Source organism: Tyto alba, unplaced genomic scaffold (assembly GCF_018691265.1).
Source record: "Tyto alba isolate M040663 unplaced genomic scaffold, T.alba_DEE_v4.0 Super-Scaffold_33, whole genome shotgun sequence".
In the NCBI taxonomy this organism is placed as follows: Eukaryota; Metazoa; Chordata; class Aves; order Strigiformes; family Tytonidae; genus Tyto; species Tyto alba.
This window is the reverse complement of record NW_024881308.1, coordinates 243,908-269,606: the sequence shown is the minus strand read 5'-3', so window position 1 is coordinate 269,606 and position 25,699 is coordinate 243,908. Positions and strand designations below refer to the sequence as shown.

General features: G+C 50.2%; 1 protein-coding gene across 1 annotated transcript in view; it reads left to right on the top strand.

Annotated features, from left to right (window-relative positions):
• Positions 1-25,699, top strand: part of LOC104368264 (fer-1-like protein 4) — a 42,099-nt gene that overhangs the window by 12,414 nt on the left and 3,986 nt on the right. Inside the window, exons 16-42 of the mRNA XM_042801072.1 lie at positions 233-341; positions 1,111-1,309; positions 2,074-2,194; positions 2,840-2,940; positions 3,509-3,596; positions 4,882-4,998; positions 7,022-7,174; positions 7,428-7,611; positions 8,164-8,288; positions 8,678-8,812; positions 10,029-10,202; positions 10,442-10,558; positions 10,914-11,075; positions 11,395-11,554; positions 12,635-12,738; positions 13,127-13,258; positions 13,867-13,915; positions 14,991-15,097; positions 15,454-15,585; positions 16,314-16,424; positions 16,877-17,004; positions 17,510-17,680; positions 19,515-19,669; positions 21,415-21,593; positions 22,654-22,739; positions 23,708-23,806; positions 24,066-24,307. Coding sequence (XP_042657006.1) covers positions 233-341; positions 1,111-1,309; positions 2,074-2,194; positions 2,840-2,940; positions 3,509-3,596; positions 4,882-4,998; positions 7,022-7,174; positions 7,428-7,611; positions 8,164-8,288; positions 8,678-8,812; positions 10,029-10,202; positions 10,442-10,558; positions 10,914-11,075; positions 11,395-11,554; positions 12,635-12,738; positions 13,127-13,258; positions 13,867-13,915; positions 14,991-15,097; positions 15,454-15,585; positions 16,314-16,424; positions 16,877-17,004; positions 17,510-17,680; positions 19,515-19,669; positions 21,415-21,593; positions 22,654-22,739; positions 23,708-23,806; positions 24,066-24,307 — 3,640 coding nt within the window. The remainder of the gene's footprint in view (positions 1-232; positions 342-1,110; positions 1,310-2,073; positions 2,195-2,839; positions 2,941-3,508; positions 3,597-4,881; positions 4,999-7,021; positions 7,175-7,427; positions 7,612-8,163; positions 8,289-8,677; positions 8,813-10,028; positions 10,203-10,441; positions 10,559-10,913; positions 11,076-11,394; positions 11,555-12,634; positions 12,739-13,126; positions 13,259-13,866; positions 13,916-14,990; positions 15,098-15,453; positions 15,586-16,313; positions 16,425-16,876; positions 17,005-17,509; positions 17,681-19,514; positions 19,670-21,414; positions 21,594-22,653; positions 22,740-23,707; positions 23,807-24,065; positions 24,308-25,699) is intronic.

Below are 25,699 nucleotides of genomic sequence, written 5' to 3'. Positions count from 1 at the left end.
TGTTCAGTGGCTTCATACAAGCATCAGCCAAAGCCTGGAGGCTCTGCACCAACCCCCCAGGATTTCCAAGAAAACTTGTCCCACGTCCGGCAGCCCAGTGGTGGTGACCTCGGCAGCATCCCACAGATATTGCTTGGGAGGCATTGGCCATGCCTTTGTGTGCTCTGAACTTCTGCTGTGGCAGTGTTTTGGCACAGGAGGCTTTCAGGCTGATTTCTGTCTCCTTTCTCAGAATGCACTGGGGAGGAAGGAGGAATTCCTCCTCTTTGCTGCCTTCTTTGAAGCCACTATGATGGACTCCTCTCTCAGTTCCAAGCCTGTCAGCTTTGAAGTCTCTATAGGTGGGTATTCTCCAGAGCCCTGTGTCCAGAAACTATGGGAAGAGTGTGAATCTCCCTCTGACAGCCCAAGTCAGCACTGCAGTCCTAAGGTGCCAGTCCTTGCACAACTCATGACTCTGAAACAGAAACTTGGGAAGGATGGGTGAGGAGGCCAGGGAGTGTACACAGTGCACTAATTACCTTAAAATTCTGGATGCTCTCCTGTGGGATTGGAGATTTGCAGTATTTGTATGAACTGCCTGTTTGGGGAGAGTGGTTAAAGCTCTCCTGGGAAGCGGGTGTGAGAAGAGGTAGAAGGGTTTGGAAGCAAGAAAGGGAAGCAAAGGAGGGGAAGCTGGGATAATGGGGTTGGCCATGTGGTGCTGAGGCTGTGACAGCGGGTGATGGGGAAACTGGTAGGAGAGCAGGTCCAAGCCCCCACCTGCTAAGCTGGGTGGGTGGAGATGCTTGATGCTGAGAAGTCTTCCTGAGTGACTGCTGCTGACACCAGTATAGGAGTGTAGATAGCAGTTAGCAAGCACTTGGTGGAGCTGGTGGAACTTGGAGGCATACACAAAGACTTCCTTGCAATTGCCCATCTCCCTCTCAAGACCTCCTGGTTGTCCATGTGATGCTTGATGATTGGATGTTACTGAACTGCTAGTTCCAAAAGCAGTGCATGCACATGTGCTTCTCTTGTCAGGGTGATTGCACTCTGATTTTGCAAGCTAGCAAACTTGCTTAACAGTGATCCCACTTATCTGTTTACTGTTTAATGCTTAACTTCAAGGAAACTATGGGAAAGCTGAAGAGGCTGTGACCAAAGTAGGGAGAAAAGTAGAAAAGGGAGAAGTGAAAGAAGAAAAGCAGCCTTTGCTGGACTCTGGTTCAGATGGTGAGCTGGATGTTGAAGTCCTGGCCCCAGCTTCAGCAGCGCTGAACAAGTCAGTGACAAAGAGCCAGAGACCAGAGCCCATGGAATATGACAGGTGAGTCTTCTTCATCCTTCTTTCCCACCTGCCCTGGTCCTGCCCCAGATTCCCAGGTTGTTTATTCCAGATGTTACTAGAGGTCTGCTCAGCAAAGCGAGTGCTGTGCAGGTGTTTCTTTTTGCAACCCTGCAGCTTGCCATGGCCTAGCTGTCTGCCATTGTCCATTAGCCTTAGAGGCCCTATGGTGGCTGCTTGATGTGTGCAGGTGACCAAGGATAGGTCCAAGGGAAGCTGTGACCCATCAGTAACAGCACTCCCTTCTCTGGTTGACAAGCAGCGTCCTAAGGGCTTGATTCCAGTGAGGAGGGAGGAGAGGAGTACTCTGGCACATGCTGCCGTATGTTGGGCAGGCAAGGCACATACACAAGCTCTTCTGATGGTATGTTTGTTCTGGGAATACTTCCTGGTTTGTCCCACAGGCTTGGCAATGTCTTGGTGTTTGCATTGAGATCCCTGTGCCTGCTACTACTCAGTCCCATAGCAGCAAGAAATCTCAGCATCATCCCGTGCTCACATCAGCCTCATTCATCTGGGCATGTGCTGCTTTCTCTTCTAGAAACCCTGCGAGCTAGTTTGGGATGGCAAAGAGCAGATCCAGCAGCTTGCATCCATGTCTGTGGTGCAGGGGCCAAAACAGCCAGTTCTCTATGAGGAGGACAGAGCCCAGATGCTGCTCCATGTGCTGGGTGTGCGAGCGCTGCGTTGTGACATGTACTCTCTGCAAACAAGCAGCCGTAACCTCCTGTGCCTGCTGTCCTTAGGTCATACAGCTGCCTGCCCATGACACATGAGAAACCCTGCGTGTACGTGTGGAGCTACTGGGAGGATCACACCTGGAGACTCTGCATTTCCAACTGGATTGTCAAGCTGGCAGAGCGCCTGGTAGCATGTTCAGGGTGTCTGTCTGCAGCATGGTCCTTCCTGGTGTGCTTTCGTTGTAGCATGTGCAATTGCTTTGTGTGACATTTGCCTTAAAAACATTGTCACCCCCTATGCCAGTCTGTGTCTCTCGCAGGGCTCAGTCCCACCTGCCCTTTACAGGTGTGGGACAGGGCAGTGAGTGCAGAGCCCCTGCCTGTGCTGTCATGCAGCCTGGCAGTAGCTCCTGGAGGTGAGTGCTGTGACATCTGTGCTAAAAAGCTCCTCTGCTGCCAGTCCTGAGCTGCGTGTACACTGGGGAGATGCTGCAGCAAGCAGACTCTCAATCTTGGGCTGTCATCAGGGGGGTGCAGTCTCTTCTCAGGGCCTCATCTTTCCCTTTTGGGCTTAGAAATCTGAAAGCTGAGCTTGCTGGTGTGTTTCAGTGGCTGCTCAAGGACTGAGACACAAGGTGTTTTAACAACCTGTGTTAAGGTTATCCCCAGGCTCCAGAGAGTCTGTGGCAGCACAGTGCTGATGTTCAGCACTCTCATGATCCCCAGTTTTGCAGAAGGGTACAAGCCATTTATGGCAAACAAATCCTTGCAATGTTTCACTCTGACCCCACAGCCAGGTGTGAGCTCCCTGAACATTGTGCTTTCCCTACAGGAACAGGGGCTGGACAACGTGGAGAAGCTTGTAAGAAGGCCAAAGGCTAAAGCAGAAGAGAGGCTCAGAGAGGTACTGGAGGAATTTGTAGCTGGATGCAGGTTAGCATGTCCCTGACTTCCTAAGGTTTCTTGATTTCAGGTTAAGAGGCTGTATCGTGTTCTGCCTGTGCTGTGTAGCCTGCTCCCTTGTCCTCTTGAGGCAGATGAATGGAAGGAAACCAGGATGACTTGGAGAAAAGACCCTGTAGTTCCAGCCTTGGAGAGGAGACCCTGGGAAGCATAGGGGTCACAGACTGCAGTCTTAATGTTCCTGGACTCCTGGGTGTCTCCTAAATGTTAGGACGTTTTCTTCACTCTCTTCAATCACGCAGACAAGAAACTAGTGTTTTAGTAACTGCCACTGCCCCATGGGGGCCGATACGCAATTCAGTTCCCAGCCTTGTGATGGTGACAGTAGAGAGGGAGCCTCAGGTGCTGAGCAATCCCCAGTGTACCTTCTGAATCAAAAAGCTTGCATAAGAGAGTGTATTGCAGGGATGGGGTGCGGGGGGTTGTGATGCATCTGAATTAGTACCAGGGAATTGGAGCTTGTGCTTCTCCTCTGTGAGCTGTGCTCTGCCAGCTGGGTGCAGAGGATGTAGAGCCTGTGCTGCTTTTCTCGTTGCAGGCAATATTCACTCAGTGCAGAGAGAAAAACAATGGCACATCCAAACAACCTTGACAGATGTCGGACAAAATACCTGATGCGCAACATCGTAAGCTGTGGGACTTGGTGGTGGTGGTGGGACCCTATGTGATCCCTGCTCTGGGGGATGCTTCTAGAGGACCACCCAGAATTGATGCTAAGAAGGAAACCTGGGGCTAAGACTCATGGTATCAGTCATAGGCTTTTACTGCAGCCCCTCCCACTTTTGCTCAGAGCAATACAGCTTCCAGAACAGGGAACAGAGACAGGGACTGGCTGTGGCTGCCTCCAGCTTTATGCAGATGCTGTGCCCTGATGCCACCCTTCCTCTCCTCTGGGGTACAAGTGGCTGAGCACATGTATGTTGCTGCCCAGCAGGTTGCTGGAGGCCTTTTGGTACAGGCTATTCCTGCAGGCAGTTTTGGGGGAGCTCGCTGAGACCCACTGGCCCTGGAAACTCAGCCCATAGGCTGGGTACCCAACCAGCAGATCTGCAACAGCCATCCATCTGCCGGTCCCTGGAGAGGGCATCATCTAGGCACTCATAATCCTGCAGACAGTGCCAGTTAGCTGAGTGAGAGCACAGCAGAGCATGGCTGTAGTCACAGTCCCCATCAGACTACAAAGCTTTGAAAGACTGAACAAAATGCAATGACAGCAGCAGGAAATAAAATCTAGGTATGTCTGGGTCCCAGCTCCCTTCCCTCTGCCTCCTCACACATCATCACCTGAGCTGTGGTGAAGGTACTCTGCTAAGTCTGAGACTCTCTGAGAGAACCAGCCCAAGACATGAGGTTTCTGGCTTGTCAGTTCATACTGGGTTTGCACCCTAAATTCCTTCTGGATTTCATTATAAATTTTGGTTCATCACAAATTCTCTCCTGAGTTGTGTACGCTATCAACTAATGGACATGAAAGCCCAGCCCTGTCCTCCAGTTTCCTACATCCTCATACTCCCATACTTCTGTGGCCCCAAGTTGCTCCTTGTACAAAGCCTCCCTCAGGCACTGTCTGGAGCCTTAGACTACCAGGTCCTGAAATGTTTATTCCTTATACATCTTTCTGCCCGAAATGATGTGAAAGCTCATGGACTTCTGTTACTGGCAGGTATCGGCAGAGCTGATGAGTTACTGGAGGCTTGAGTTCTTGGCACCCTTCACTAAATGTCTCATGACAGGTTCATGGAGGTTTGCTTTCGGTAGCTGGGGAGTGAGCTGTGGTGGAGGTCAGGGTGTGATGGCGAAGGATGGATGCAATCAGCATGTGGGTGTTTCCCTGCAGAGCCCCTGTGACGGGTGCCAGTGTGGCGTGCCTGGGTCACAGCTGGGCACATGACAGCTGTGCTCTCTGTTCAGATCCTGTATGCCAAGCAGGGGCTCCGTGTGAGGCGGCGGCTGACTCGAGCCAATGTCAAGGAGAAGATTAAAGAGACAAGGAAGGTCCTGGCAAAGCTACGCTTCATGGCTAAAGAGGTACAGCTGCTCCCGGAGCACCCCATTTCTGAGGAGTGGGTGTGGGCAAGGAGAGGTCACTGGGCTGGCTGCTGGGGCTCTTGCTAGCCTGAGTTGGGACTTTTCCTCTGCTCTCCTTCCTTTCTATATAAAATCCCAGGTTCCAGCTGCTGGAATTTACCATATTTCATGCAGCGGCTCATAGGAGGGATGAGGCTTGGCAGCTTTGCAGGGCTCTTGTTGACAGAGCAGGGGTCCAAGCAGCTCAGCAGTGTGTTGGAAGTAGAGCTGCGCCAGCTCCAGGCTATCTGTGCCTCCCAGCTCTCTGCCCGGCTAGCCTGAGGCCATGCATACAGTGGGACTGCAGGCAGCCAGCCTGGGAAAACAGTCTTGCCTGTGTTGCCTGCATACCCACCAGGGACTGATCCTGGACACTTTCTGCAAATTCAAACTTGCATTGAAATAAAGTCTCTCATCCACATGAGACACTCTCCGTTTTCACAGTTTCACTGGCCCTATTTTAAATAATTCCAGAAAATCAGTGCATTCATGTAGTGCAAACCAGAATGCAATGTTTGCTGGAGTTAGGTGGGCAGATGTTGCAGTTTGGAGAAGTCATTCACTTAAGTGATATGTGAGGGTAGAGTTTAGCAAGGACAAGATGTCACCCCTCATGTTACCAGGAGGAGAATCTGTCCTCAGGCTCCAACCTCACAGGCTGACTGCAGTGGATCCCCCAGACTGAGAGGAACCTCCTCCCATTTTGCTCCCTGCGATTGGGTGGGAATGTTTCTGTCTCTATAGAGTCAGCCCTGCACACACACCTGCCGCTTTTAGTTCCTGCTTGGAGGCTGGTGTTCTTGATTTGGCTCAGTAATAAATTGCTTTAGCTACTAGTGTACTAAAAAATTGTAACTACAAGTACCAAGTACAAGTGCAAAGACTAATGGCAGGGAACCGGAGATATGGAAGAGAACTTAGGTTAGAGTTTAAAAGAAATCATTGCTTCCATCTGTGCCTTTGCTTTATTGCAAATCCTGCCCTCAACCTGAACCGCAGCTTTACACTGGGCACTCATGTTGCTGGGGTGCCAGCTAATGTGGTGCCTTCCCGTGGATCAGCACTTGGGCTCCTGTCACAGGTGTGGGGTAAAATGCCACTTCTTCAGTCTCATGGGTGCTCCCTTTCTCCAACATGGCATGGAGCTGAGTGCATCCTGCTGGTGTTCTCAGTGAAAAACAAGGTGGATCACAGATCCCTCCAAGAAACCTGCTGTGCTGGTTTTGGCTGGGATAGAGTCAATTTTATTCACAGGAGCTACTCTGGGGCTCAGTTTTGGATCTGTGCTTAAAACAGTGTTGATAACGCAGAGATGTTTTAGTTACTGCTGTCAAGGCCTTTTCTGCTTGTCACACCACCCCACCGGTGAGCAGGCTGGGAATGCACAAGGAACTGGGAGGGGACACAGCCAGGACAGCTGACCCCAACTAACCCAAGGGATATTCCATACCACATGGTGTCATGCTCAGCATATAAAGCTGGAGGAGGAAGGAATGGGGGGATGTTTGAAGTTATGGTGTTTGTCTTCCCAAGTAACCATTAAGCATGATGGAGCCCAGCTGTCCTAGAGGTGGCTGAGCACCTGCCCGCCGACAGGAAGAGGTGAATTAATTCCTTGTTTTACTTTGCTTGTGTGTGCAGCTTTTGCTTTACCTATTAAACTGTCTTTATCTCAACCCATGAGTTTTGTCACTTTTCTGATTCTCTCCCCGATCACACTGTGGGGAATGAGCTGTATGGGCTATGTGAGGCTTAGTTGCTGGCTGGGGTTAAACCATGACACCTGCAGAGCCATACTGCAGGGTGGAGGCTTTCAGTAGGTGTGTGCCCAGCGTTAGGCCCTTCATTTGCTTCTGGATCTCCAAATCACCATGCAGCCAGCGGTCCCTCCTGTGTGGAGATGAAGCTCTCACCATGTCAGTGCAGGGAAGACAAGATATGTGCTGTTCCTCTACTGTGACATTCCTCTCTTTCCTCCCTCCAGCCCCAGTGTACCCTTCCCGATGTACTTGTCTGGATGGTCAGCAACAACAGACGAGTGGCATATGCAAGAGTTCCTGCACAGAACATCCTCTACTCAGTAGTTGAAGAGGAGAAAGGCAAGGACTGTGCAAAGATCCAGACAGTCTTTATGAAGGTAAGGTTTATAACAAAACCTGTGTGCTCTTGCCTGCTTCATGCCGCTTTTCCCTCCTTGCTTTAGCCCTCCTTCCTGAAGTCCTGGAGTTCATGAGTAAATACAGCTCTTCCTCCACCTCTGCCTTTTGCCTCTGCCAGTGTGGTTCTCCGTCTTCTGTGCTCTTCAGTTGTCCACTGGCTGATGGTGATCATCTTGATCTGGAGGGGGCATGGCTGAGATCGGAAACCTGCTAAACCTCCTGTACTTTCAGGTCCCTGGCTTACACACTGGTGAGATCTTTGCCAAACTAGAAATCTACATGTGGCTTGGGGTAACCAAATATGCAAAGAACTGTTTGGCGGAGCTGCCTGAGGAGTTCAGGTACCTCTCTGAAAGTGGACAGGAGATAGCCCAGCTCTCAGCACACAGTCCTCCCAGCCGGCTCAGCAGGGATGGTGAGTGCAGATGACATTTTTCCACGGCTTAAGCATGAACAGGAGAGCAGAGAGTTGAGAGGGCCTGTCCCAGGTCAGTGTCTGAGGAGTAAGATCTGATTTATCATCTCCACATCATTTCCAAGGCATGACTGGGACAGGCACGTCCATTTTGCTCTCGTGAGGATGTGTTTGCACACTCACAGTTGGAGCAGCAGGCAGGATGGGTGCTTCATAGGCACTGAATGTGCTGCCAAACTAGCAATGAGCATGAAGTCTGCCCCTTTGCTGAGGCCTGCTGGCGCTCCCCCACAGCAGGTGTTCCCAGCAGATCATTGCACATTTCACATGTCATGTCCTTCCCAGAGGTGTCTGGGGAGCCTGCTGGTCTTGTACTGGCTTGGTCAAACCTTATGATATGTGCTGGCCTTCGGAGAGCCACAGTGAGTGCCCCTAGAAATACCCATTCCTTGCACAATGCGCCCACTCCTACCTGGCTGGATCTCTTCTTCATGCATTTTTTGGCCTCATGCAGGTCTGGACTGGGGAACTGGGCTTCTTTTTTTTTACCAGATTTCAGCTATTTCCAGCTCCGAGCCCATCTGTATCAGGCTCGAGGGATTCTCCCTGTAGATGACAATGGCCTTTCAGATCCATTTGCGAGAGTGGTGTTTTCGACTCATTGCCAGACCACCAGGGTGAGACCACTTAAACTCTTGCCTGGGATTTCTTGGGGACTTGGGGAGAGAAAAATCATGTTCTCACTGACACGTTGAAGGCCAGTGCTGTAGCAGTCCTCCTGGAAATTTTCTAACTCCAGGCATGAATTATTTGTGTGCTCTGGGCAGTGTGGCTGTCTTCAGGGAACATTTGACAGAACATATATATCACTGAGCATGGTCTCAAAGGTTGATTGGCATGTGCTAGTTAGCCCCAAGTGCTGATTTCATGCTTTTACCATCTCTCCCCCTGCCAGGTGCCAGCTGCATGGGAGGGGGCATCAGCCCATGCTTCCTTACTCACTTTACAAAGTGCATGTTGTTTGTTTCCACTGGCTGTGGTACGCTCAGGCCTCCTGTCTTTGCAGATGCTGGAGGAGACACTGAGCCCCATGTGGAATGAGCTACTTCTATTTGACCAGCTCATTATTGATGGGAAAAAAGAAGAGTTGAAAACAGAGACCCCCATCGTTATAATCAACCTTTTCAGCCACAGTAAATTTGTAAGTATGCCTGTGCTGCCTTTCTGCTATTGTTTCCAGGACAGGGAAGGCAGAGGAGTTCCCTGTGGGTGCTGTGAACAGGCAATTAGGAGCCACATCTCTGGCTTCCATGATTCAGCTTGATCCTGGTCCACTGGTGGAGGTGTGTCCTGGGGACTGTGGCTGAGGTTAAGACCTCGTGCAGACTTCTGCTATAAGCTGGGGTGAAGCTGCTGTCTGCAGCATGCAGATGGTGCAGAGATTCCCCGAGCCAGGGCCTGGCAAGTACTCAGTGGACCCAGGATCTCTTCTCTTTGGAGAAGCACTGTCCCTCTTGCAGCTGCCTTGCCCCGCTTCCTTGGTAGGCTCATGTTGCAGAGGGGTCATAGTCAGGGGAAGACAATGTAATTCTTGGGGCTGTTCCTTCCCCTCTGTCCCCCAGGTGTCATCTTCCATCCTTCCTCAGTCCTCCCTTTTTTCTCTTCATTATTAATTTGAAGTCACACTCTGCTCCTGGGGCCTCTTTGTTGCTGTAAGGAGAATGACATAACTTGCACTGGATTCTTCTGTGTAGCTCAGCAGCTTTCCTGGTTCCCCATACAAGACAGACACTGACATACTGGAGTGAGTCCAGAAGAGGCCACCAAGATGGCTGGGGTTGGAGCACAGGACTGAGTGAACAGAGGTAGAGACCAGGGTATATTCAGCCTGGAGAAGATGAGGCAAAGACAATGTCTTATTGCTGCCTTATGGGAGAGAGTAGAAAAGACGGAGTCAGACTTCTCTTGGAGGTACCCAGGAGCAGGATGGCAGGCAATGGACACGAGTTGGAACAAGAAAAAATCCAACTTGATGTAAGAAAGCAATTTTCGCACAGAGGGAGTTCAAATGCTGGGCCTGGAGCTCAGAGAGCTTGTGGGATCTCTTCTTTGGAGAAGGGACCCTGGTTGGAGGAGACTCTGAGCAACCTGATCTACCTTTGATGTCCTCTGGTGCATGGTTCCAGGCTGTTTGCCTGGTTCTGCATGGAGATGGACTGGGAGTTAAGAGAAGCTGCTGCAGGCACATCTCATCTGCTTCTAGCTCTGGATGGAGCAGAGGATATCAAAGCGGAGGGTAAAAAGGGTGGAATAGCGGTCTTGTGCTGTCCCAGATTGGCTGGAGTTAGTGGTGGTCTTTTCTATAAGGTAGTGAGATAACACAGGAATGCTTTGACCCATTCCTCCCTTTCCCATAGGGCTCCCCTGAGTTCCTCGGCCAGGCCTTTGCCATCCCGCAGGTGAAGCTGGTTGGTGAGCCGTACATCAAACCTACCCTGCAGTTCTTCGAATTCTACAAAGGCACCAAAGCAGCGGGAGAGCTCATTGCCACTTTTGAGTTGATTGAGCTGGATTACAGTGGCTATTTGGAGGTAACAGGCTTGTAGGAAGCTACATGTGGTTGCCAGCTCTCTGGAGAGAGCTGTGTGGGTGAGTGACTGGATGGGGCCCACCATAGGATTCCCTTTTGAAAGCCACAGCTGGTTTTCAACTAAAGGGGGGCTGCAGGAACTGAGCCTGTGAGCACAGATCAAGAGGGGAGGGAGAGGCAGCATGGCATGGAGTAGAAATGGCTTTCATCACTTGGTGTGTCCTGGTTCCACCTGCTCAGCCATCAGTGCCTGAGGACGTGGAGCCCAAGGAGCCTGACTACCTGGGAGACCCCCGTGCTGGACGGTTCATCATCCCTGAGGGCATCCGCCCAGTGCTGAAGGAGTTTCGCATAGAGGTGCGCTGCCTCCTACTGAGTTGCCTCCCCACCAGGTTGCCCCAAGCAGACAACACAGCTGGGCTGTGTAGAGTGCAGGGCTTGGGGAGGGAGTCAGATCTGGAGTTCAAGTGCGCCTTTGAGGCCTGAGCAGATGCCAGAAATGGAGGTGCTTTGTACAAGGGAGAAACAGTCTCAGCAGTTTAACAGCCGGAGCTGTTGGGTGGCTGGGGTGGGAGAGTGGTCTCATGCCTCTCTTGGGGTCTGTGTATTGTGGGGTGAGGCAGGTGGCAGCCCCAGGCCAGGTTGGAGGCTGCGTGGCCATGCCATGCCTTGCATGTCTTGAACAGCCCAGCGGCTTTGTGTTGTGCTTCAGATCCTGTTCTGGGGCCTGCGGGACCTGAAGCGGGTGAATTTGTTTGAGGTGGATCAGCCCCAGGTGATCATTGAATGTGCTGGCAAGAAGGTGGAGTCGGAGGTGATTGTGGCCTACAAAGCAAACCCCAACTTCACTGAGCTGGTCAAATACATGGATGTGGTGAGTGGGAAGAGGAGTCCTGCCATGTTAGGGTGCACCATAGCTGTCCTGCACACATGCACTGCCTGTCTGCATGGGGCAAAGTAACAGGAGGGGAGCTGCCCCCCACGGTTTTGCTCTCATGTGGATACATGATTCAGCTGCAGATCAAAACCTTTGTGAAATTGCTCACCGAGAGCAGTCTCAACCATTGCATGTCACTACAAGGCTTTGGTTTTTAAGCAGAGCTGCAAGGTGCCGTTGGAATTCCCCATGTATGGTGGGGCTGCTGCAGGTATCACCCTTGCTCCTGCGAACCCTGTGTATGGTTCTTTTGCAGGAGCTCCCAGAGCAGGTCTATCTGCACCCTCCCCTCAGCATCTTTGTGGTGGAAAAGAGGGCATTTGGGCGCATGGTGCTGGTGGGTACCCACGTTGTATCCGATGTGATGAAATTCTCTCCCAGAGAGCTGGAGGAGGAACCAGAAGATGTGCCCAAAGGTGAGCTGCTTGGTGAGGTTCCCATGGAGGCAGCGGGTAGGTTCTTCCAGTGGCAGAGATCCCTGGCCCTTCCATTCCCTCCTAGCCAGGAGCAAGGTCCTCTCCCAAGAGCCGTAACATGCCTGGCAAAAGCACAGCATGGGGCAGGTTAGGGTTCGAGGCAGGTTGTGATCCTGATCTGTAGCACTTGGCTCCAGATTGGTGTTTGGGAAGCAGCAGCAGCCAAGCGAGAGAGTGCCGTGTAAGGGCTGGCATTCCTCTTTGGAGATGGCAAAGGGCAATTTACAGACTCTTTTCTCCAAGGTTAGCTTAACATTTGCCTCCCCACCACACAGGCAGGACTGTTTGTCTGTGGATGTGGTATCTCCTTGGGGTCTCTTTCCCAGGCACTGTTTGCCTTACATTTGTACAAAGTAGAGGAGAGAGAATGGCTTATGAAGACATTTTAGTCCAGTAGGACATTTAGCTGGGGCTAGATACTAGACAGTAACTTATCCCTGTGGAAACTTTTTGCCTAGAATCAGAGATGCTTAGCCTGGGAAGGACTACTGTATTTACCTATTTCAACCCTCTGTGTAGTTGGGCTGGAAAGCTGTCCCCAGTGAGACCTTCATCAAGCTTTAGGGAGTTGGTCCACTAGGACCAAGGATTGAAAGGTTTACGCTTCTCTCACATCAGCGGGCCAACGTCTGTTTGTTGGGTAATGGATTCACTAAATGGCTCTGTAATAGCAGCAGCCAGAGCTCCTGATCTGGAAGTGTGTAAATATATACAGCACAAAAGGGGAGAGCAAAGAATTGATAGATCTGTGGTTGTTTCTGAGTAGGGAAGATGTGTCTCATAAATCTGAATTCCTGGAAGTCCTCAACAAGCATGTTGATGACAGTGACCAGTCTCAGCACTGTACTTGGATTTCCAATAATATTTTTGTAGGATCTGCTATCAAAAGCTTTAAAAGCAATCACATTATGGTAGGGTAACAGGGAGGGCTTTCATGTGGAGTAACAACTGGCCAAAAATTAGGAAGCAGTGGGTAGAAATAAAGACATGGAAACATGAAGCTCCCTCTCTTCATCTCAGCTCGGAAAGTCTCATCCCAGCGTCTTCCCTCTCAGACTGTGGTAAACATTGGCCTGGAAGCTGGCAACCGAGGTCCTAGCACTCACCCCCTGAGTCTTGTGAAGGTGAGTGATGTGTTGGACCCAGCAAATTTTGAAGTTTGGAAAGCCAAACTGAAGGTTACAAGCAAAAAAGAAAGTTCAGAAGTTCAGGGTTAGTTTTCAACCATCAGTTTTTGCTCTGGACTCAAACACTCCTTCCTCCTCCCCGTTCATTGGCTCTGCTGCATTTCTGGGCTCTGGTGTAGGGATGAGAGTTGTGTTGCCTTGTGCCTTGAAAACTGCTGCTTTTGTAGGAAAGCACAAACCTGAGGTTACAGCTAGTTTTGCACTTCCTGTGCTCTGCCTGAAAGCTGAGCCTCTGGCAGAGGCTCCCAGGGCACTAGAGTAGGGTTGTGTGGGTGTCCTGGGTGGTCATTTCCTCCCTCTGAACCCTTTTCTCTGTTCTTTTAAGGCTCCATTGCAGAAGATTCCTATCAATAAGTTTGTAAAGAAGGAAGATGAATATGAAGAGGAAAAACCAGAACTGGAAGAATTGGATTGGTGGTCCAAGTACTACGAGTCCCTGAAGGAGCTGTATAACCAGGTAATCTTTTGTGACAGCTGCCAGCAGAGAGGAAAAGTGGCTGCACTGCCTTGAGGAAGATGTTTTCAACAGCACTGAGTGTCATAGGAGCCTTCCTGGCATGGATACGCAGGGCTTTTGTGTGTCAAGCACACTTAAGGTAGCCAGGTATCAAGCATCCACAGGGCAGACTGATGTCAGCAGGAAATGGATGTTGAAACATCCCTGAGGCTAAGTGCCCAAGTGATTTTGAGAATGTGACTGGGCTTTTGTTGAGGTACTCCTGAAAATGTGACATTGCTAATTTTACTAGCAATACAGGGGCTTTCATGCTGCTTAATCTCTGTCCTGGCTGTCTTGCCAGGATGTGCTATGGGAGCAGGTCTGCCCCAGATTTCCTTCCTTGTCCTGCGTTCCTTAAATCCTAATCAAAAAGCCAGCAGAAGAAGGATCTGAGGAGAATAAGAAGTCATTGTCACTCATTGGATACTCTCCTGCAATGATGTTAATGCTAAATGATATCAGTGCTAGGTATTACTGACTGCTGGCAGGAAAGTTTTGACAGTGTCTTATGCTTGAATGGAGAAGCCTTTGCTGTCAGGGATGTGGGGTGACTGTATGTGTTTCAGACACGCAGTGATGAGGAAGATGCTGAGAATGATGACCTGAATGATGCAGGTGAGTCCTCTAGCAATACCCAGCTCTTCTGTGGGGAGAGCTAGGACTTACACCATCCCAGAGGGTGCTGGATTTGTGGGAATGAGGACTGAGCAGGCAACGACTTTGCAGCATTCAGCAAAAAAGCCACAAAAAGGTACAGAGAGATGGGAAATATTGTCAAGGGCTAAGAAATGCTATTTCAAGTTGAGAACACCAAACTTCCTTCAGAAAAGTTTGGAAAATTGTGTTGAAGCAAGAGCCTTCTGGTGTGAGGAAAAACCTGCAGAACATATCAGCTGCAAGGATCATGGGATTGTTAGGGTGTGAACAGGAAGCAAAAGTGGGATGTGGGAGTCAAAACTGTCCAGGAGCTGGGCATCACTCTGTGCATGTGGGGTACTCACCTGGGGTACATGATTCACTATGAGGTAACAAGAAGACAGTAATAATAAACAGGTGATCTGAGAACAATGTTAGAGCTGTAGGCTCAGGTATGTGGAGGTATAAGCAGTGACTTATGTAAATCCTATTTAAGGAGAGGGCTGGAGGGTACCTGCATGCTATTAGTGCTCAAGGGATCTGGGATCTTTGGGAAACGGGGCAAGGATGCACCCTCTCTGTCCTTGGGTTGCTAGTGCCCCAGTGAAAGGTCTAGCTATGCTCTCTCCAGGTCCAGCTGCCTGTGCCCAGAGTGGTAGTGGTGCTTCAGTTAGGCATCCACTCAAAACAGCATTTCATCAAATAAGCATCCATCCAAAGAAGAGGGTTAACTCATTTGTGCCTTCCCTAACAATACCTGTGGGCTGGTCCAGCCACCTTCCTCCATTTTGTCTCTGCCCACTTCCTTGCTGAACAGTAGCCATGCAGGCAGGCAAGTCTGTGCTGACTTTTGTCCCCCCACCCATCCAGCCATGTCTTGCTGGGAAACCTGAGATGCTGTAAGGATACCTGTTACAGACAGCAATAGCTCCAGTTACCCTGGCACAGGTCAAAGCCCTGGGTGAAAGTTGCTGCTGGGGTCATTTCATGGACAGACACTTATGATGATGGGGAGAGATCAGAGCATTTCTTAATGTCTTATTGCTGTTTCTAGATGGAGGGAATTTAAATGCATCCTCCATTGACATGGAAGCAGAAGATGAGGCAGTAATTGAAGCTGAACCTGCTCAACCCAAGAGGAAGCTCATCGCCACCCTTCAGGTGATTATTGGGGTGACAGATCTGGCCCCTTTCAACCCCGGCCCTTTGTCTATGTCCTGCTCACCTCTCTGCAGTGGAGGTTAGACTGGGAGAAGAATCTGCAGTGTGCACTGGGCCCCCATCATTGCTGGGCTTTGATACAGCTAGTGAGACCTCAGAGCCAAGCTGGGATGTGTGTGCACATCTGAGGATGGACCTGAGGGGATAAGGAAAAGCCATAACACCCTGCACTGAGTAATACAGGGTTAAGGTAGGACTGGGTGAAATGTTTGAAGCAAGAAAAGGATGGTGTTTCTGAATATCCACCCCTGTAAGATGGCAGGAAAAGGCCCCAAATTACTTTCTGCTTATTTCAGATCTACAACTCCGAGCTGGAAAATGAGTTTGGTAATTTTGAAGACTGGCTGTGTATTTTCCCCCTTCATCGTGGCAAAGCAAATGAGGATGAAGATGGAAACGAGGATGAACATTTTGTGGGGAAGTACAAGGTACTATAGAATTTGAATGACATTTATATTGTATGTGAAAGAAAACCCTTAGGACAACCTGTGTTTTAGAGCATGCCAACAGCAGCAAAACCTCGGAGAGTGCATGTGTGTGCAAGGTGATGTGAGGCCACAGTGTGGCATGGCCAGGGTACTGTTGGTGTTTGTTGAAGCAGTTGTGTATTGTGGTCTTTGGTTAGTTGATAAATGCACCTGATTTAGATTTTTTAGCTCTTGTAAGGAGAAAGCATGAAGCATAAAGGACTCTTGTTCTGGTTGGGGACTCTGGATATGTTCAGCATGCAAGTAAGAATCAGTGAGCTTCACTGGTTTTAAAATTAGTAAAACTTGTTGAAAAGAGGCAGAATTCTCTCACCCAGGAGCTCTTGAAGACTCTGAAATATCAACCACAGAAGTTGATTTAAAAAGGTCCCTAGGAAACCTTTGGTGCCCCATGCCTTTGACAGTCCAAAGTGCCAGGAGATGTTCAGATCTGGCATTGGCAGGGGTCTGACAGCCTGTAGCCTAACTTGCAAGCAGGGACCTGGGCCATGTGGACATGACAGTGTCTTTGGAAAGGACTCTCCCCATGGCCAAAGGGTGTCTGTGGTCTGCATGGGGCAATGGCTCTGATTTTCCAGTTGATAGGTGAAGCTGGTCTTGATGGCTCCAATCAAATCTGAGATGTTCTCTTTTGTATCTAGTTGTTACTTGCAATGTCTTTTCTGCAGGGTTCTTTCTATGTCTACCCCACTGAAGAAGCTGTCATGGAGCCCAGGGTCTCCCAGGGCATTCCAAGGAACAGACCCATCAAGGTTCTTGTAAGAGTTTACATTGTTAAGGTAAGTCTCTGGTGGTGGTTGCAGTAATGCTTGGGGGTCTGTCTTTCCCTATGGACCTCCTGCCATGTTCTGCTTAGTAAATATGAGCAGTGGTACTCGTGAAAAGCTTGATGCTGACTTGAAGGCTCTGCCAGCCCAGTGGAAGTCAGCTACATCTTGTCCATGGGGAGCCTTCCATGCTTTGTAGCTTCAGGACGTGCTTAAAGTCCAGATGGGCATTTCTTGGCTCTTCTCATCTGCTTTGAGACAGTGAGCAAGTAGGTGGGCTGACAGATGGAGACATTGGTGGCTTGTTGAGTGGGGATTTGCATGGGAACAAATGCCTGTTTCACTGCTGGGGCAGCTGCTGAAGGGACCTGACCAGTGGGCTTGGGTTGTCAGGCAAGTGCAGTGTTCCTTGTGCAGGTTGCTCTCTGCAGCTGATGTATGGCTGTACCTCTTGTATATTCCAGGCTACAAACCTGTCTCCAGCAGACCCCAATGGCAAGGCAGACCCCTATGTGGTGGTGACTGTGGGGCAGGAGCAGAAGGACACAAAGGAGCGATACATCCCAAAGCAGCTCAATCCCGTGTTTGGAGAGTATGCAGGAAGTTTTCATCTAGCAGGTTTAATAGGAATAGTGCAAATCTGGGGCTCGGGCTGTGGCCCAGCATGTGTAGTCTGTTCCTTTCTGCTGGAGAACCTTGTGCTGTAACACAAAGGTCCCAGGCATGTCTCTTGCCACTGGCTGACACAGGAGCCATAAGTGTTCTGGGTTAGGAGGGGAGCACTCCCAAGAGCTTGATTTAACAGACAAAGTAGCAAGCCAAGCAGCAACAGAGCTCTGAAGAGCTTTTTTGCTAGCTCCAGGACCTCTAACCAAGCTCATACATTCTTGGAAAAGTAACTTCTTTGGTTGAACATGCACACTGAAAACTGCGTGCATTGAAGACTGTGTACACTGAACTTATGTAGAACCAAACTGTATCAGAGGTCTTTGAGTTGTCAAATACAGTTCTTAAAAGTGTAGGATGATCAAAGCAGAGCATGTGTTTCATTTCCACCCTTTTTGCTAATTGCACTCTCCCTGTCTGTTTTTGTCCAGAGTTGTGGAGCTGACAGTCTCCTTTCCCATGGAATCAGAACTCACTGTGGCAATATTTGACCATGATTTGGTTGGATCTGATGATCTGATTGGGGAGACCAAGATTGACTTGGAGAATAGATTCTACAGCAAGCACAGGGCCAACTGTGGAGTGGCTTCTCAGTACGACACGTAGGTACTGGTGTGACACACTAGCACCGTGAGATGCATTCTTCTCACCTACTGTTTGTGTGGGTAAGAGAGCACTTCTAGTTTTGCAGGATGGAGCTTGCATCCACAGTAGCCTTTGAGCAGGCACCCCATAGGTTTGCTCCAAGTTACGTGGATAACTCTACCTCCTTTAGACTCCTGCCATCTTCCTGTGAGAGCTCTAATTCCTACTGTGGATGAATAAATATTGCATATAGTAGAAAAAATTCTTTAATGCTTTGTCGTGGTTTGAGCTCAGAGGGCAACTGAGCACCACCCAGCCACTCAATCCTCCCTTCTCTACCAGCGATGAGAAGGGAAAAGTAATCCAGGCTTGGGATTTGAGATAGGGCAGGGAGGGGCAAATCACCCATTATGGTCACAGGCAAAAGGCAGACTCGTTAGGGGAAGGAAAAAAAGGACATAGATTTCTTACAGACACAACAACACATAACAGAGTAGGACAGTGAGAAGCATTGCCACATCTTGAGAACACCTTCCCCCCACCCCTCCCTTCTTCCCGGGCTCAGCTCTGCTCCCGATATCTCCACCTCCTCCCCCAGGGGCGCAGGGACAGGGAATGGGGGGTGCAGTCAGTGCTGCCACTTTCTCCATCTTCAGTGGGGGAGCTTCTGGAACTTGTTCCCTCTGCTCCAGCGTGGTCCCCCTCTCACAGCAGACAGTCCTCCACAAACTTCCTCCAACATGAGTCCTTCCCACGGGCCGCAGCGTTCCCCACACTGCTCCGTCATGGGTCACTAACTTCCTCCGACTGGATTCCCTCCCACGGCTGCAGCCCTTCCCGAGCTGCTCCGGCGTGGGACTCCCCCGCATGCTGCAATCCTCCCAGTGCCGAGCTATAACAGTGGGGGCCGCCTTTTCCCACAGGACCCCGGCCTTCTTCAGGCACAGTCAACTTGGTCATCCATGAGAAGCCCCTCACAGGCCATAAATCAATGTCTGCTCCCCCGTAGATCTCCATGGGTGGCAGGAGGGGCCGCCCTGCCGTCTCCCCACAGGATACAGGGGGGTCTCTGCTCCGGCACACCTCCCCCCTCCTTTCTTCCTCCGTTTCTCCACTGACCTTGGTGTTCACGCAGCTGCCCCAACTCCTCCTCACCAGTCCCACTGCTCCTCACCACGTCCCTTCTGAAATACGTTATCGCAGAGGTGGAGCTGATGAGCTCAGCCTTGGTGCAGAGGTGGAGCCGGAGGAGCTTTGAGAAGCTTCTCACAGGGGCCACCCCTATAGCCCCCCTCCCCTGCTACCAAAAATATCCCACCACTCAGGACATACTTTCATAATGGTGTTCTGTGAGAAAAGTGCTCACTTGACATTGTTGGGATTTTGACTGCTTTCAGAAAGTAGAGTGGTTTCTCTGGCAATATCTAACTCTGTGAACAGCAAGACTTGACCTCTGTTTTCCTTTGGCCTCATTCAGCATGGATTGTCTGATGTCTTTGGCCAGTTTTCTGTAAATTTCTCTTCTCCTACCCTGCTATTGGAGGATTAGCTATGGGCATGAAGTCCCCAGCACTGCTAAAACCTCTCTTGCACTTGCAAACTGCAGCTGGAATTGCTCCTATTGCTGCTCTGAAGCTAATGGTTCTGTAGGATGCAAGCCTGGCTTTTTCTGGGAGAGGAGAGCTTGTTAATCTTTTCACTCATTAAGCTTTTGTGTGCCTGTGTTTTTCCCAGTGAAAATCTGAGCAGGGGGAATCTGTGCTGTAGGGAAGGCAGGGAATTTCACTGCCTAGGAGAAAAACCTGTTGTGTCTAAGCTGAAGATGTTCTCAATGTTTTCCCTTCCATGCAGAAATGGCTACAACATGTGGCGAGATGCTTTCAAGCCCACACAAGTTTTGGATAGTTTATGCAAGAAAAACTCACTCCCTGCAGCAGAGTACAGATGGGAAGAGGTCAAAGTGGACAATAAAATATTCAAGGTCCCTCCAGAAGCTTTTCCTGAAGGTACAGAGGGCTTGGAGATGACTGCTCCCTTAAACATCTTCCTGTGCTCAGCAGTGCATGTGTCGGTGAGAGGTCTGGGAGGGCACCAGCCTCTCTTCCCTAAAGTGTCCAGACTGTCTGCCTCCACTTTGTGCCCTGCACAGCCCAGCTTCCTGGGTCACCATGGGAAGCATCTTTGGTTTCAGTGGATGATGGTGTTGCACTGGGGGAAGATGTGATCCAAGCCACTAGGTCCCAAAGTGGCTTCCCAGGCAGTGAGTGGAGCAAAAAAACCCCACTTGCATGGCAGTGATGTGCATAAGGGTTTGATGGCTTGTGCAGCCAGAGAAGGCATAGTTTATTCTGGGGGCTGGCACTGGCACAAAGCTGTACTTCCATCTGCTTGTGACCGCCATCAGCAAGACACTGATGTCCTTTTTTTGGGGGGGGAGGGTTTGTATATTTTTTTGTTTTGTTTTTGTTTTGTTTTGTTTTGTTTTTTTTGGGTGGGGGTAAAGGGCTTTTTCAGTCTCCTTTCCTGTTTTTAGCTGGCTTTGTGGCATGGATGCTCTCTGCTTCTGGTGGCTTTGGGTGCCTTGGGTGATTCCCCACTGCTCCTCACTACTGTTTTCTTCTTTGTGGGCAGCTTCTGCTTCTCCTCTGCTGTTTTTCTTTCTTTCTTTCTCAGTGCCGCTACAAACCCTGAGCCAGGGCCATGGATGTCCAAGAACACAGCAATATTTCATGCCCTCCATCAGCAGTGATGGAGAACTTCCTTGAGCACAGGCCTGTCCCTGCTAGATACATTACCTCCAGTGGCCAACACTTGTGCAATCGATTCCAGCCTGGAGGAAAGGATGGAGCAGATGTGGTCTGCTTGCAGATGACTGGGTCCTGCAAGGCAATGCTATGTAGCCTGTAAGAAGGATGATCCCTGTGCCCGACCTGCCAAGAGAGGGGGGTTGCCACGTGTATGGCCAACTTTACCTTCTGCTTGTTTCAGTGCTGCTGTTCCTCAGCTTTCTGCTGGCCTCTGTGTCTTATGTCATGAAGGGGAAAGTAATCCTACTCAGGAGAGGGCAAGGAGCCTCCAAAAGCCCTTTCCCCCTTTTCTCAGGTCACTGAGTATCTGGGAAGTGAGAAATGAAGTGCTCTCCTGGTGGACCCCTGAGAGCCAGCTCTGTTTCAAATATGGCTGCAATTGGTGCCCCGTGAACCTCTGATGTGCTTAGGGACTGCTTGGGATGGTTTCAGTCTCAGACTGATCTCCAGTGGGCAGATGTTCTCCATAAACCCAGGCTTCACTGTGCCAAATGAGCTGTTAATTAATGGCAAGCACAACTGTGTGTCACTGCCAAGTGACAAGTGGTGCTTTCCTGGAGCACTTCTAGGACAAAAACCTCTCATCCATGGATCTGTTGGCACTACCACAGAGCCATGGGGACTTAAACTGCCCCAGAGGGTCACATCCTCCTTGGTGTCCCTTAGATCCTTTTCTCAGGACCATAGTAAATTGTTTGTTGCCCTTTTCCTCTTATTTTTCTTAGCTTGTTTGTCTTCCTGCCTACAGTTTTCCTCATCACTGCAACATATTGAACTCATTCCTTTCATACTCACCCTCCTGCTTATCCCCATTTTGTTTTTGTGGTGAGGTGCTTGTTTGCCCAGTCCATCAGCTTCCCTTACTTGTGCCTGTGACTAACATCCTGACATGGCTCTTGCCAGCCAGATGCCTTCATCTTCTACCTGGCTGTGTCCTTCTGCAGAGGTCTCTGTGATGAACAAGAAAGGAGTGGCAGATGAGAACTGGTCAGTGAATGATGAACATAAGGCTTTGTACGTCCTGCAGCACTGGGAAGAGATGCCAGGATATGGATACAAGCTGGTACCAGAGCATGTGGAAATCCGGTCCCTGTACAACCCGGAGAACCCTGGGCTTGTGCAGGTGAGATACGTTTCCTTGGCCAGTTTAGACATTGCTCTGGGACAGGGCCTTCAGGGCAGCTGGTTCCTATCCCCCCGGCTGGTCCCCTGTTGTCCCTTTGTTTCCTCATCATGGCATGAATCCCATGTGTTGCCCCTTCCCGGGTGAGCTATGTCTGTGGATGGCTGCTCCTGATATGAAGTGAGGACTGTTGGCCTTGGATGTCCTTTGCTTAGATTCACCCTCTGACCTCTCATGGTGCTTCTGAACAATCCTTTTCTCAAGGGACCTCTGTCCATTGATATTTTGGTCACAATGCTGGTGGCCCAGAGTCCTTCCTGTCTCTTCAGGCCATGTAGAACTGCTCTGATGAGGATGCTGTGTGGGTGGCAAGAGACCTGCTCTGCCTTTTGAGCCTTGCCACCATGCACCACAGTGGGTGGTAGTGTCGTTGCCTATCTTTGCCTCTTCCTCTGCTTTGTCCCCTGTCACTGCTGCTTTGCTCCTCTGCAAGAGCCCTGTTCTGCCCCCTTGGCTTCTCCCTGGGGGCATGGTGTAACTGCTGGCTGGAAGAGAAACATTAATCCTCAGTTTTATGCAGTGCAGTGATCTGAGCTCAACCATTTCAATGTCCTGCACTGAACATCTGTTCCCTCAGGTACCAGAGGTCTGTAGCAAAGCAGAGCTCTGCAGTCACTCTGGCTGTGGTCAGCCCTTGAAGCATGTGTGGGGAGGGGAGGGTCAGAACCATCACTTCTTAGTTTTCTTGGTTATGCTGAAGCGTTGCATCATCGTATGTGTCTCGTTAAGACAGAGGGACACATTTGCCTCTGTTTGAAACAGACTCAGTTCAGCTGAAATGGACTTTCTTGGGAGCAGAGTGGGGAGGGAAATAAACAATTTTTGGTAGTTTAATTTTTTTACTTATGTAAAATCCAGTCACATGTCACTCTGAAGTGCTGGGGATGGAGAGAGCCAAGCAGTGGCTTTCTGGTGAGAACTTTCCTTGCAGGACCAAGCCCCCTTGCTCCTTGAAGGGTAGCCTGTCTTTTGAAGTTTCTCTGCTGTATTCTCTTGTCAGGGCTCCTTGCACATGTGGATTGACATGTTTCCAAACGACGTCCCTGCACCGCCACCTGTCAATATCAAGCCACGACTGCCTGTCAGGTAGCACCCATGCAAGCAGGGCTGGGGCTGGTGAGCCAGCGTGGAGGGTCACTGTCTCTCACCATGCCTATGGGATGTGCCATGTTGTCCTGCACAGGCTGACAGTCTGTACTAGCCTGGCATGCAGCCCTCCTCTCTGCTTCAGCTCTGGTCATGGGATGGTCTCTTGGGTGTATCAGCATGGGGGGTAAGCACTTCAGCTGCACAAGTGTTTGTGAAGGGCGGGGTTAATCTCCCTAAGGTTGGACATGAAGATGATAGAAATCCAGGTCAGGGCTACTCATCTACCTCTATTTTGGCTAGTGGATGGATGTCCTCTGGATGCCTGGAGAGGTAAGGCTGAAGGAGGACACCTGCTGTTTTCAATGATCTAATGGTGCTATTGAGTTGGAGGGTCCAGATTCTTAGAGGTGCACGTGAAAGGACAAGAGATAATGGACACAGATTGCAGCAAGGGAAACTCCCTGGATATAGGGAAAATATTTTCACAGTGAGAGTGGAACTACTCTGGGATAGTGACAGAATGACCCAGAGAGGTGCTAGGATATCCATCCTTGTAGATACTCAAAACTCGTGCAGACAAGGCCCTGGGCAATTTGATCTACTGTGAAGTTAGAGCAAGAGGTTGGAGCAGATGCTGCAGAGGTCTCTTCCTGCCTAAGCCTTTCTGTGCTCCTGTGGCTAAGTGGTGTTGGGTGGGTTTCTCATGCACCAGGGATTTGCATTGCAAAAGCTGCCTGTTTCAACTGTGGATGTTTGTCTTTTGGGGGTTTGTAGCCCCCCAGGAAAGACTTTGTGCACAGCAGCAAGACTGCCGGGCTGTGCTTGGCCACAGGAGCCCTGGCAGGGGAAACCACAGTGCTAGGAGGGTTCAAGTCCTCCTGCTCTGCCAATGTGGGCTTGACCTGCCCTCCCAGGCACCAGGGGCGAGAACGTGTGTCTCACGCACCTCTGTGTCCTTCATACAGCTATGAGCTGCGTGTGATTATCTGGAACACGGACGACGTGATCCTTGACGATGTCAACCCAATAACAGGCGAGCCTTCCAGTGACATCTACGTGAAAAGGTCTGATGGGAGCCAGAGGGAGGCCAGAGCCTGTCCTGTCCTGTTCCCTGCCCTGCCCCACTCCCTCACTGCCTCCTCTGAACCCCTGCTCCTCCCTGCCTCAGCACTCGGTGTCCCACTTGCATAGTCAAGTGTTGGTCTGGTTTTGCTCCTCAACTTTTCCTTTCTTGTTACCCCATGGGGTTCAGCCCCTCCATCCTTCTGCTCTGCTTTTGGGGCTGGCTGACAGAGGTAGGAGATAACTGAGTTTCTTCTGCAGCTGGATAAAGGGTCTTGACCACGACAAACAGGAGACAGACGTTCACTTTAACTCCTTGACCGGGGAGGGCAATTTCAACTGGAGGTTCATCTTCCGCTTCAACTATCTCCCAACTGAGAAGGAGATCACCTACAAGAAGAAGGACTCTGTCTTCTCCGTGGAGGAATCAGAGTTTCGGGAACCAGCTGTTCTGGTCCTACAGGTCTGGGATTATGACCGGATTTCAGCTAATGACTTTCTAGGTATGGTGTGACCTGCTGGAAGTGGGGTGATCTGTCCCTCACCTTGCTGGAGTATTACAGCATTTCCCTCAGGGCCCAGCTCTCTGAGAAAGGGACACCAGGAGCACCAGATCAAGCTCTTTGGCTCAGCAGTCACCCGAGCTGTTTTTTTGTGTGAGCTATAGACAGAGCCTGGAGATATGCACCTCTTCTACACAGACATGTTGAGCTTGCATGTTTGGTCCAGGGCCTTGGTGTCCTTTTACAGGGTCTGTCACACCACAGGACTTCCAGTTTCTGCTGCCTCGCTGGTAAACTTGATAATTTTCCCTGCTCTTGCTTAGATCTGCAAATCCCAAAGACTTGGCCAAAGAGCAGCTTTCCTAGGAGCTTACATTGTGGGCCCAGGGATTGGCAACCTTTGTGAGACCATTTGCACTTGAGTTGTGGCATCCCATCACTCAGGCCTTGGAGCTCCCTGGCTGCTCTGCTACTTCCCAGTAACCAGACCTGCTGAGCTGGGTGTGCAGCAGGGCCTAGAAATGAAGCTTGGCTGGTGGTGGTTCTGCCCACACTATGCTAGCACAAACACTGCTGCTTCTCTCCTGCTTCTGCTGCCATCCCCAAATTTGTAGTGCTCTGTTCAGTTGTCCCTCCCTTCTTCAAACTTTTGTCTCCCCATTAAAAAGCATCCCCTTTGCCCTGCTGTCTCTTAGGCAGGTTAAAACTCTTTATTCATCAACCTTTCATGGTGTATTTAAAGGGATTTACTTCCATGAGGCACTTCCAATCATGACTGGTTCAGCCATGCTACTCAGGCATTGAAGAAATCATTAAACAGCAATCCCAATGATTCCTGTCATGTACAATCTCAGGAACTTCTAGTCAGGAAGGTGCTTCTACAGTCTTTATTGCAACCTTCTGCTCCAAGCAGGGCTAGATGCAATGTAGGTTAGGTTGCTCAGGGCCTTGTCTGGGTGAGTTTTGAGTTTCTCTGAGGATGGAGATCCCAGCACACTTCTGGACCCCTTCTGGCTGCACCATTCTCATAATTCTCAAATTTTTTTACTTCCAACAACTTGTGTCTGTTGCCTCATGTGCTTTCATCCACTTCTAAGAAGAATCTAGCTCCATCTGCTCTATAGCTTCTTTTAGGCTGTAGGGGATGCAGTAAGATCTCTCCCTTGACCTCTCTTCTCTGGGATGAACATGCATGAGTCTCTCAATCCATCCTGCTATGTATGGCACATACTCTACCCTTGACCATCTTAGCCACTGGGCTCTCTCTAGTTAGTTGACACCTTTCTTGTGTTGGGGACCCAAAACTGGATGCTATATCCAGATGCAGTCTCACCAGAGCTGAACAGAGGAGAACACCCATATCCCTTGGTTGCTGGCTATGCTTTTGCCAAC